The sequence below is a fragment of the Syngnathus leptorhynchus genome, chromosome 19 (assembly GCF_054491065.1).
Source record: "Syngnathus leptorhynchus isolate UIUO chromosome 19, UIUO_Slep, whole genome shotgun sequence".
NCBI classification, from domain to species: domain Eukaryota; kingdom Metazoa; phylum Chordata; class Actinopteri; order Syngnathiformes; family Syngnathidae; genus Syngnathus; species Syngnathus leptorhynchus.
Genome location: NC_141213.1, coordinates 1,896,185 through 1,908,635, shown reverse-complemented (window position 1 = coordinate 1,908,635; position 12,451 = coordinate 1,896,185). Strand labels below are relative to the sequence as shown.

The following is a 12,451-nucleotide window of genomic DNA, read 5'->3' as shown; positions in this document are numbered from 1 at the left end:
TCCTCCCTGATAAACTCAAAGCGTTACCACGGCAACGACAGGCACGTTGTAGGCTTGTTTATGTGTACCAATGTTAGCATGCTAGTATAAGAACTAGCAAACAGGACGGCGTCCCTGCAGACAGGAAGCGGATGTTTGAATGGCAATCATTCGTCCGTGGGACAAATCCACTTCAAACTCACTCAACACCTGAGTGCTGCCTGACTGTGTGTGAATAATGAATGTGTGTCATTGTGTATGTGTGTGTATGTATGGGTCTGGCCCAGATTGTGCGTTGTGATGTCATCGGTGTAACCCCAGCTGAAAGGTGACTCTGTGTGTCACCTCCTCTTCATCACCTGATACCTCACACACACACACGAATAACTCGTTATTGAAACCCCACCGAAATAACTGAAATTCTCCATCAATTGGTCCTAAAATGTGATCTGATTGTCGTCAATACACAAACACACACACACACACACACTTAAGTTGCAAGAGTGATGTCAATGCAAAGGTGTGACACATACTGTAAGTGGAAATAGGGAAATATTTAGCGCTCGCTAGCCGTCAAGTCTTTCCGACTTATTTCTCTTTGATTTCTATGTTTTAAAAAGCAATTTGTGATTCATTTTCACACTCTGATGTAAAAAGTGCTAAATGATGCAGCGCCAAAAGTCAAGACGAATAAAATTGCCGTGACTCATGCTAAGCGACTGTGCTCAACGCGAGCTAGCCTGCTAACACGCGAGCTAACAACCCGCGGGACACAGGGCAAACTTGTTAGCTATCTCAAGGTGGATTTATTTTTTATAGGGTAGTGGTGGAATGAGAATTAAGCATTTGTTTCTTTTGGCGTTATTTTTATTTTATTTTTTTCGAGGACATGTCGGCACGGCGGTGTCGTGGTTACGTAGTGTATTTCACTTTAATTCGCTGTTGAAATGTTGTTTCAAGCTTGATGGCTACGTTGGAGGCTCCAGGCTTCCGTTACTGTCTGATGGCCGTTTGACGACGTACATAAAACATTTTATCTCCAATGCGACCTTGACCAACGTGTGAACTCGGCACGCTCCCGACGCCATCGCCGCCGCGCCTGCCTGCGTGTGTGTGTTCGTACACGCTGCCATTTCTCGGCGATGGGACACTTAGTGAGACACTGATAGCTAATATGGAAATGATAAGAGTACATGATGTGCGTGTGTGTGTGTTTGTGAGTTTGCGTCTTCCTCATCACCTTCCTCCTCCTCACACATCATCGTCATCATCTCCTGGACTCTTATTGAGTCCATTTGTTTATCATTAAGGCCCGAGCACACCGGTACATTATAACAAAATCGAAACCACTTTATATATATTTTTTACATTTATAAATCACCTTTTGACAGATTTAATTATGTTTGGAGAGTAATGAGAACACTGTTCCATGCCTCTGCTTGTGAATTTGAGTCTTACTTCATGGCCTCTGCACTCAACATTGTTGCGTAGTACCAAGTTCGCATTTTTTGGGGTTGGCCAGCTTTTGAACACTGTCGTCATGTCAGTCAGGGTCACGACGCCCCCCTACGTCAGCCCGCTCTGTCCCAAGTCCCGCCTCTGCTGTCCCTTAGCCAAACGATCCCGGTTGTCGCCTGCCAGCTCGTTGGCTCGCTGCCCGCCATCTTTGAATGGCGGCGACAATGTGTGTTTCCTCCTTTCAAGCTAATTGAATTGAGCTTGTGAGGGACATCTCGGTCCTCCTCTTCATCCTCGTCGTCACCGTACCTGCTGACGGCCGTTCGCTGTTAGGGCGAGGCCAAGACGCAAATAGCGTGTAGGTGCATACTGCAAGCACAAGCGATCATTTTGTCGAACTAATTTAATACTAAAATACAAGCCAAGGGAAATTAGCGTTGATGTCACGGCAATTCTAACCTTTCGAGCAACTTCTACTTCCAGTCGTCCTCAGTGCTGCCCTGGCATGTTGTGGCACAACTGGGTATTACACTGAACGCACAGGTATTCCAAATTCAGACTTGCTCCAAAAATATGCTTCAAACTTATTGTTGCTGGCCTAATATGCTAATCGTAGTAGATTAGCTGCATCTGTCGCCTTGACAACGCTCCCTCACATCGTTGACATTTACACACACTGCCGTCTCTCCTCACCTATTTGATTGTTTTTGAGGAGCTAGCTCGCTAACCGTTAGCATGTCATACTTCACAATATTGACGCACAACAAGTGCCTACGTGACCACCACTCTGTGTGAGTGTGTGTGTGTGTCCACATCAAAGGAAAATCGAGCTCTGTTTTCCATTCTTATCAAAAGCTGTCATCCACACGTCAGTCGGTCACACAACACAACACACACACACACACACACACACACACACACACACACACACACACACACACACACACACACACACACTCATCACGTAGACACTTTTCTGAAATCTGATTTGGGAGCTGTGAAGAATAAATGCAGGAAGGCTTGAAAAATGACTCCTGTCCGATCATTCAATTAAGAGCCCATGCAGATGGTCCACACACACACACACACACACACACACACACACACACACACACACACACACACACACACACACACACACACACCCTTAAACACAATTTTCCGCAAATATAAAAGCTTTTCTTTGTAGTTCCATTTGTCGTGGCGAATAACGACACCATTCCCGTGCCTCCCTTCCACTTAAAAAGACGGCTGATATGCTGTTCTCAGCATTTGTGCACAGAAAGCTCCGCCCACCAAGGTAGCCGAGGGAAGGCTACAAAAGTGGCAAAAAGGGAAAATAGGACTATGACGATGAGTGTCTCGGTTGAGCCTCGGCCAGGCCCGAGGAGGCGGAGCTGATTGCGTCCGGTCGGCTTGATTGCGCGGAGGTTGTAAGGCGACCCGAGCCGCGGCGTCATCGCGGGCCGCGTCTTCATCACGCTCAATCACGACGCTCAGAGATCCTCCAATCAAAGGCTCCTTGTCTCACAACCGCCAGCACTCCAAACACTCCAGAATCCCTCAGAAGGATTAATTGTCTTCTGTAAAAACCCATGAAAAAAAAATGATCCCTTAAAAATCATGAAATTTTCTCCCAGCTGGTAGCGTGGGCCAGTCAGCAGCAGGATCAGGATGACAAGATGGCCGGCTGTGTGTTTCCAATGGGACCAGAGAGCTTTCAGCGCTTCACGCCGGACTCCCTGGCGGCCATCGAGCAGCGCATCGCCAAGGAGAAGGCCCGACGCAACAAACACTACCAGGAGGTAAACGTGAGTGGTCTTAAACTTTTTGGCTGTGAACAGAGAGGAGCTAATTTACAAATGCGTGTGCGTGTCAGGACCTTGGCGATGTGGAGGTCCCTCGTCCCCGGGCTGACCTGGAGGCGGGAAAACAGCTGCCGCGCATCTACGCTGATATCCCCTCTCACCTGGTGGGAGTACCCCTGGAGGACATCGACCCGTACTACTTCCAAGACCAGAGGGTACGCAAAATACGCTACCGGGAGATTCCAGTGACCCGGTTTTGCAAAGAACCCGTTTCATGCCACTCCCAGTTGAAGTTTACTAAACATCAAATAAAGACAATTACTATTTGTGTTTTTCAAAAACAAACAAACAAACAATGCCTGAAGAATGACCTACTAGCTTAACGCTAACAAACAGTTGAAAACGCCATTGACATGCTAATAGTCAATGTGTGTGTATATATTTTTGAACTAACACAGATGTGTTGATTAGAGTATTGCTAATTAAATGTTGGTAAGTAGGAGAGGCTATTAAATTGAATTTCTCGTTGGCGTCGGTGCGCCTAACTTGCTCAACTTACCTGAGCGCCGCCGCGGGAGGCAAAAAAAGCGCAAATGCGGCGGTGGCGCGATGCGAGGCTGGCGAGGGACGGCGACACATCGCTCGCCAGCCTCAGATCACATCGCTTCCTCTTGAGGGACTTTCCTCGCCGGCCTCCCTTCTCGGCTCTGCGCCGCGTTTGCAGCATCACACGTTTGTGTGTTTGCTGTGCCAGCTTAGCTGAGGGAAGCCAAAAAAGAGAAAAACACATCCAGTCTCTCTGCGAGATGCTGGAAAATGGTCATTTATCTTCCCTACCAGGAGTGCTCTCACTTTTTTTCCTCTGAGAGCCATGTATGAAAAAATGGAAGGATGCGATCTGTAAGCCTCCTCTCGATATTCAAAGTAATTCAAAGACGAGCACCTTCGACATCTGGAACTCTTTGCCGAGTAATATTTGTGACACTGATCCCCTGGACGTTTAAAAAAAAAAGTGTTCACCACACCTTACAATGCACACACTCCTTCCTATATAGACTTTAATTAGGCGTTATTGTTCAACACCCTTTTGTCCCTTGAAAGGAGCTATATGAAGTTAAGCTATCGCTATTATTATTCAGTAAATAGTGCCGGCGTATGAATTTGCTGTGAATTGATCTTTCTTTTTTTGTTGTTGACAGACTTTCATAGTCCTGAACAAAGGCAAAGCCATCTTTCGCTTCAACGCCACATCGGCGCTCTACTTCTTCAGTCCCTTCCATCCCGTGCGGACCGTCGCCATCAGGATTTTGGTGCATTCATATCCTTGTCAAGTTCAAACAGGTGGAGTCAAGCCCTCGCTAAATTTCAAGCGACTTGAGTCGAGTCCCGACTGAAGTTTACAGTAAAGACTTGAGACTTAGCCACCTCTGCAGTCAGATGACAGACATGGCTTGACACTCGAAATCACCCCCCGCCCTATTTCAAAATACACCACCCTCCAACTGTCCCAGTGCCCCCCCCCCCCCCCCCCCACACACACACTCCTGCCCCATGTCCTCACCTCGCACTCTGATATTTTTAGCCAGCGCGGCGGCTGCTGCCGCTGAGAGATGGCAAGTCGGCGAACACGCCGCTGTTGTCGGGGATAATCGGGTGAAGAGGTCGGCGGCAGAGGTGCGGCACTGCTGATTTTGCGCTCGGGGTGGTAGGAGGGAGGGGGCGGAGCCAGGGTGGTGGGGCGTCCTGATGAAGTGGACGCTCAGAGTTTTTATGAGTGTTTGAGTGTGAGCAAGAGCCTTCTGGATTTTGGCCCACCGGCGTGGCGCCACCGTGACAGGTTGTGGTGTGACACGCGCGCACACACACAGTTATGAAGCGATTGTGTGCTTTGTGTCTCACTCAAGTGTCACCTTTGATCCTGGCGTCCCATGAGGCCTTGCTGGGCATCAGACGACGGGCGCTCAGGTCAGATGCCTGGCAGCATGCGGGACCACCCGGCGCCACAGTGGACGGCACGCAAACACACACACACACACACACACACACACACACACACACACACACACACACACAAAAAACAACAACACACTGCTCACTAGTCAACAACAATCAAGAACGACTTTCCAACCGCAGAAAGGATTTCCTCCTTCGCAATAAGTCAGAGAAAGAAAGATGGCTCCCGTGGAGGCCGTGGGTGGGGTAATGACATCACAGCTAGGGTGGCCCGGGGAGGTCCTTGACGGCGACCTGTCATTATGCCACAATTAGCCGCCCGCATCGTTTATCTGACCGACCGCCGCTCAAAGTCTCACGCGAGGAGTTTGTTCCTCGCACTAAATGATCGTAATTAAGATTCATTTATAACCTGATTGACAGGCGGGCCCGCCCCCGCCCACTTCCCGCACAACAAGGCAGGTGGAGGTGACATTTCACTGCCAGCCTATGGAAAAGCCAGTCGAGCGTTTCTTCCACATCCTTCAGATCCCGCTGAAGGTTCGCGTACTGAAACGAAATAAGGATGCGACGGCCTTTGTGTTGCTTTCCTTAAGCGTGTCACCTTGTTCAGTTTATTCATCATGTGCACCATCCTGACCAACTGCTGCTTCATGGCCATGTCCGAGCCCGCCGCCTGGGCCAAATATGTCGAGTGAGTACACGGTGACCCCAAACGAGCAGGCGAGTCTCTTTTCTAAGCGATCTCTCTGACTTCCAGGTACACCTTCACGGGCATCTACACCTTCGAGTCACTCATCAAGATCTTGGCAAGGGGCTTCTGCGTGGGACGCTTCACCTTTCTGCGGGACCCCTGGAACTGGCTTGACTTCAGCGTCATCGTCATGGCGTGAGTGACACACGCAACATCCTCAAGCATGTGCGAGGCTTTTATTGTGAAATACAAGCAGAGTGAAAGGGAGGGCTGCGCCACTGTGGGCGCGATCACAGCCGACTTCAATTAAAGCAGCGTCTTTAATTCCTTTTGGAATGGCTCAGTGAAAAAAAATCTCCAAAACGCGCAGCGAGCTTTGGGCATAATTCCCGATGTGCAACCGACTTGCTTTAGACATCACACCGGCGCGTTTGCCGCGTCAGGAAGAAGTCAGCCGTCAGCAGGCAACGTTTTTAATGAGGTTGAGTCAGCTGAGGGGTAACATGGCTGCCAGGGTAGTAGGCAGCAATGCTGCCTTGGTCATGGCCAGAGGGGGCCAAAATACCACTACATGCATTACTTGAGTAAAAGTACAGTTACATGCAAATTGTCACTCACTCAGGTTAAAAACAAGCAAATTGGGAACAAGCACCTTAATTTATAAAAGTTCCTTTCAAAACAAACAAATTGGTAACAAACACCTTCATTTATAATTTCTATAAAAAAATGTTTGATTTAAAATAAAATGTGGGGGGGGGGGAAATAACACAAAATAACACTTTCACTTCAGTACTTAAGTGAGTGCTGGCAAATCTCTCGGTTTGCTAAGCAATCGGGTGGCGATCAATCAAACCAATGGCGGGCACGCGACCCGTGCGGCTGCCGCTCGCAAGATAAACGATCACAATCGAGTGATCGGATCAATAGTTGACCCTGCTGCGCTCGACCCGGGTTAGCGCGTCTAATGAAGCGCCGCTGTCTAAATGGAGGCGTCTTGATGAAAGTGTCTCCGTTGGCCCGCGTCGGGCTACCCCCCGAGACCGCCCGCCGCTGTAACCTCGTGAAAAAACGACCGCTCCGAAAGGACAAACCCGCCATTAAAACGCCACATCTGCCTCCAGCTATGAGACATGTTACCATTCAGAGATGGAAAAGAAATCAATAAAATGACTAAATCAAGCAAAGTTTGAAGAGATACTCCGAAATCGCTTTGATTTGCCTTCAAACTCGTGACAGAAGTTCACAAAACGTAGTGGAATGAAGTGGAATTCTGGTAAATGTCCAAGCTCACTTTCCAGCTTTAATGATGCGCCATCGTCCGCTCTTATCACATTATATCGTCATCGCATCAGTAACACACAAGCACACGATGTCAGCGGGTGCACGTCCTTGACCCGCGGGCCTTCCTGCAGTCAGATGGATCTTTAGCTGTACAGGGACACATAAGTCACATATTAGCACACACAGACATGCACACGCCCCCCCCCCCCCCCACACACACACACATACACACACACATACATTGTGCCCCTGAAACGCCACCTCAAGCTTTATTAAAAGTAGAGTGATGGTCAGTAAATAGACACACCCCTCTGGACACGGATGGACATACACACACACACACACACACACACACACACGTACAGACTGACTGATGCCCGGAGCCCCTCCCACCGAGTCACAATTGTCATGGAAACAGTGTCCATTAACCCCCTTCTTCCTCCACTCAACGGACGTTGCTCCGCCCCTTCGCTGTCTAATGGCGGGCGTACGACCGCCAGCGTCACGTAACAGCAGTTACATGACTGGCAAGCGCTGTTACAGTGTCACGTGGCGGCGTCACATGACAGGAGTCACGTGACAACAGTACCTTGAAGTAGTCAGCGTCACATGTTACATGACAATACGTTATGTCGTTTTCTCACGTACACGGCGGGAACGTTGAACTGAGCCGGTTTGCTGGCAAAGGAAGAACTCACATTGATGTGGTGATGAAGCGTTCCAAGAAAAAGTCACGTTTGCGTAAACCTAAAAAGTACAAAGTGAAGCTTTTACTGCCACGGCACCGCCGGCATCTGCGCCGCCCCTAACGACTGCCCCCCCACACCCACCCCACCCTAACGCACTAATTCAATCAATCTGCCAGTCAAGGAGAAGAAATATGAGCTCTCCTCCAAGGCTGTTAGCACTCGCCAGCCCATGAGGCCAAGCAGCCATCAGGGTTCTTTTAGCAACATTTTTTGGATTAACTTGAATGTGTTAATTTTAAGATGTCTACTAAATCGATTTTTTTGTTGTCAGTCATTTTTATGACTACTGATATTATTGACGGAGTATGTCAAAAAGAGACGTGTGAGTGTTCTGTTTTGTCTTCTTCTGTTGTCGTCGTTGTCGCTGCTGCACGCGCCACACTGCCCCCCGCAGGCTCTTAACAGAGTTTATCAAAGTAGGAAACCTGCAGGCGCTGAGAACCTTTCGAGTCCTGAGAGCCCTGAAAACCATCTCGGTCATCCCAGGTAAGACCACAGCCGGAGCCCGCCAACACAGGCGGGCGGGGGCCGCCCATCCAGGAAACGCTCGCCATCGCAGTGTGGTCGTAAACGTCTTCCCGTGTCCGGCTCCGTGTGTGTGTGTTCAGTCCCCGTTACCCCTCCGCTTCCCACGGCCGCAGGACGGCCGAAGACGAATCACGGCAGGGAGACGAAAACAGGAAGTCAGCTGGAGGGTGTTAGAAGCCAAGTCTAGTAGTGCAATAAATGCTCGGTTGGGCTTTCTGTGGTGTCGCGGCCCTCCAGGTGGCATCCGCGTGCGCGTCCGTCTGGTTGGCGGATTGTCCAATGGCGTGCGTGCTTGTTTGTGTGTCTGTGCGTGACGCCTCTTGTGTGTCTTTGTGTTGTCTGGCCTTGTTGCAGATATGTCACTGAGTTTGTTGACCTGGGTAATGTGTCGGCCTTGCGGACGTTCAGGGTGCTGCGAGCGCTCAAAACCATCTCAGTCATCCCAGGTGAGCGCCCCACCCCCCAATCAATAACCTATGGTCGTTTTTTTGGGGGGGAGTGTCCAATCAATTCAAAATGATGGCGTGATAAACGTTGAGCTTAATTCCGCATCGCTTCTGAATGCTCAGCTTCGAAAGTAATTCGTATATAAAAATGATTCTGGCCTTTTGTTAAATTATGTTTCAAATGTTGACATCGTGATAGCCAATAACTAATGATTCAAATTCCAGATTTAAAAAAAAAAATCCCGCACTGATGCTAACTGACCTTGTTATGCCGCCACTTAGCGTGTTAGCAAGTAGCTTTAACAATTTCTCCTATACTTGTGGTGAGGCGCCAAATAACAAACGCAGTAACAACACCGTTAGCATTTGTTAGCATCAAACCGCATCATTTGATTCAAAATGCCCAGAATAAATGTGCCAGTGATTGACTCCTGTCAGAATTCTTCCTCCATGTTTTCTTCCTCTGTGTTTCTTCTCCTTTTTCATGTTGCGTTGGTCCAAAGTGCTTTTGGTAGCTTGTCTGTTTTGATTTTCTGTCATCTAGGTCAGAAGAATGGAGGCAACCGGACTCTTGTTAATTTCTAAAGTTTTGCTTTTAGTCCAAAATGCTTTTAAATTTTAGGTGTGAAGTCTGCCTATTAACATCTTCAACAACTAACAAGAGTCCAGTTGTCTCTCTTCAACTTTTGGTTTTGTTGATCGTCTTAGGTTGTGCGTTGGGCATCTTTACATTCTTTCTTCACTCACGATGACATTATATTGTGAATAGACAGCCGTTTTCTTTGTTGCACGACTAGAATGTCCACGTCAGTTTCGGTTTATTTTCAATAGTTTTGTTGCTATTAGCCATTAGCTATGGGCAGTATGCTGACGCTGTGCTCCTTCCGCAAGGCCTGAAGACAATTGTAGGCGCTCTGATCCAGTCGGTGAAGAAGCTGGCTGACGTGATGATCTTGACCGTCTTCTGCCTGAGCGTGTTCGCACTCATCGGCCTGCAGCTCTTCATGGGAAACCTTCGCCAGAAGTGCGTCCGCAGCACGGCGCACTGCGTCAACGACAGCCTGCCCGCCAATGTATCCTTCTTCTGCAACAACAAGACTTGGACATCCATGAGACACTTCATCAATGATGAGGGTGAGTATTTTTGTCCGCTTGGGGTCACATCCTCTTTTTCTACACTGTAGTATCTGTGATGTTGACTGTGTGTGTGCTGTAGCTTTGAAAGTTGGGCCAAAGTTAGGTAACGAGACTGCAGAGTTGGCTGGCTGTTAACTGGCTCAATGTTTTTTTTGTGACGTCAATTGAGGCCGTGTGGACCGGTCTATCGTGTGATTATAATTCTATCTAGCAGTGGTAGGCTACGTTAAGTTAGCTAACGATTACTTCACTGTAGATGAGCAGTTATGTAACTTAAGCAAGTTGTACTTCGCAATAGACGCTTTAGCTTCTTTTATTTTATTGTGAAACAATCCAAACCCTAGTTGTGTGACATTCCTGCTTCTCGCACCCGCCTTCCCGTATTAGTGAGCACATTGCGCTGGTTGCTAATGCAACTGGATGCTAATGCTTCGGCTATTTGTGTCTCTACCCGTCACAAACCAACAAAGCAAACAAACCAACAAACGAGCGTCCCTGCAGGCGTCTGTATCGACCCTCTAAAAGCCGCCGTGAAACCCGAGAGTCGAGCCACTGCGCTGATCAATACCCCAGCAACATATACCTTCCCTGTCCCGCCACAATAAAAGTTTTCTCATAGCATTAGGTATACTTCTTTTCAACGCTACACCTGTCCTGTCACAGTAAAAAAAAAAATCCGCCACAGTAAATGTTGCCTTTTAGCATTGTGTAAAGTTGTTTCGACATCACATCTGTCCCACCGCAATAAAATTCGTCGTTTAGCTTCACGTAAAGTAGTGAACATGTTTGTGCCTCGGAAGAAACAAAGTTTATTTTGCAGGAAGTGTATTTTGCTCTCCTGATTACTTTTGTGTGGGATGAATATTGTGTGTATGTGTACGTGGTGCGCGTGCGTGTGCTGAATAAAAGATGAGCGTGCTCAAAGTTGTTCCCATAAGGCGAGTGGATGAAAATGTCAAGCTAGCTTTTAAGGTCAGAGTTTGGCGTCTTCTTATGCAACTCCGACTCACACGGGAATTACTTTTCACAATAAAACACCGACTATCTTCCCGCTATCAGTGGCATCCTCCATGTCTGAGCTGCCCACTCACGCGAACCGGCCGCCAACTCAAGGGAAATGACTGGAGACGTTGTTAGGCGTCATCTCCGTGCTTGGCTTTACTGTTGCAGCTTAGTGGAACTTATTTATTTATTTATTTATTTATTTTTTCAATTGAAAAAAAGTTCAGTTTTACCCCTCCCACTGTTTTCCCCTACAGCTTAGTGCTGCCAGGCACGTTGTGGCCTAATGTGGTACTACACTCAAGATGCAACTCGCAACTGGGACTAAAAACAATTGCGTAAAAATACAAGACGTTGCTGCAATATGACACAAATTTGATTTTTTTTTTAATTTTATCTTTCAGACAACTACTACAAGGTGGAAGGGGCCAAGGATGCGTTGATCTGTGGCAACAGTAACGACGCAGGGTGAGTACACCTCGGTGTCGAAAAAGGAAGGGTAATTTTGTGCGAGTGTGCTACGCCGCGGGATCGTGTGACACGAGGTTTTAGGACGGACGAGGTTCGGTGTTGACGCTGAGAGCGGTAGGATGACACTCTGAATGACACCACTATCAGAACAGCATCATTCAAGTGTGTGTGTGTGAATGCATGTGAGTGCATGTGTGCTAGCCTCCAGCTAGCCGACCAATCGCGCCGCGTGAAACTATCTCAGGATGCTAACACATAGCTCGCAGGCTAGCACGAGCCTGCCACAAGAGAGTTGGGAAAGGATGGAGGTTCAGGTGAGGTGAGGCGGAAAGGAGGATGGAGGGATGACAAGATGGAGGCAAGAGAAGGAAATGTAGTTGGGAAAAGAAGGGAATGAAGGAAGGAAGGAGATGATGGAGCAACAGTGAGCCAACGTGGAGGTGAAGAGGAGCAGATGGCAGGAAATGGAGCAAACAGATGGAGCCAAAAAAGAACAAACAAAAAGAAGAATGAATGAATGGAAATGAGCAAAAACGTGCAAACAAGCGAGAAGCGGCAGGAAAAAGGGAAAAACGTCTGGGCAATGCGTTAGCCGAGCGGTTAGCATGTTTGCCCCAGTTCTAAAATCCCCGGGCTGATTAATGTTTTGTTTTGTAGACTTCAGACTTCCTTCTGCTGCGACCATCATGACTTACGTCATCAATGAATACTTTAAAGTAAAAAAAAAAGAGACCACTCATCAGCAAAACAATTCTCATCAGGAAGAATGATGCATGGTTGCAGTAACCACGGCAATGCCAGTCAATGTTGTAGTTGCAGGTGTTGCACTTGCTGCGTCGCGTGTCGCCGCGTACAAGCGCCGCTGACAGTGACGCTGATGCCACCACCGCTGCTGGCGACCGTGCGTCGCACGCACCAGGCCGCTACGGCCTCCCTGGGGGCAAA

General features: G+C 48.2%; 1 protein-coding gene across 3 annotated transcripts in view; it reads left to right on the top strand.

The window, feature by feature from the left end:
* The first annotated feature begins 3,083 nt into the window (after positions 1-3,083).
* Positions 3,084-12,451, top strand: part of scn5lab (sodium channel, voltage gated, type V-like, alpha b) — a 29,453-nt gene continuing 20,085 nt past the window's right edge. For 2 of the 3 annotated variants that reach the window (XM_085939573.1, XM_085939572.1), the window contains exons 1-6: positions 4,865-5,738; positions 5,812-5,892; positions 5,959-6,087; positions 8,805-8,896; positions 9,788-10,030; positions 11,440-11,503. In XM_085939573.1, the coding sequence (XP_085795699.1) occupies positions 5,822-5,892; positions 5,959-6,087; positions 8,805-8,896; positions 9,788-10,030; positions 11,440-11,503 (599 nt within the window). In that variant the 5' untranslated portion in view covers positions 4,865-5,738; positions 5,812-5,821. Of the gene's footprint in view, positions 3,243-3,316; positions 3,461-4,444; positions 4,564-4,864; positions 5,739-5,802; positions 5,893-5,958; positions 6,088-8,804; positions 8,897-9,787; positions 10,031-11,439; positions 11,504-12,451 lie in introns of those variants that run through there. The other variant, XM_085939574.1, reaches the window with a different exon arrangement.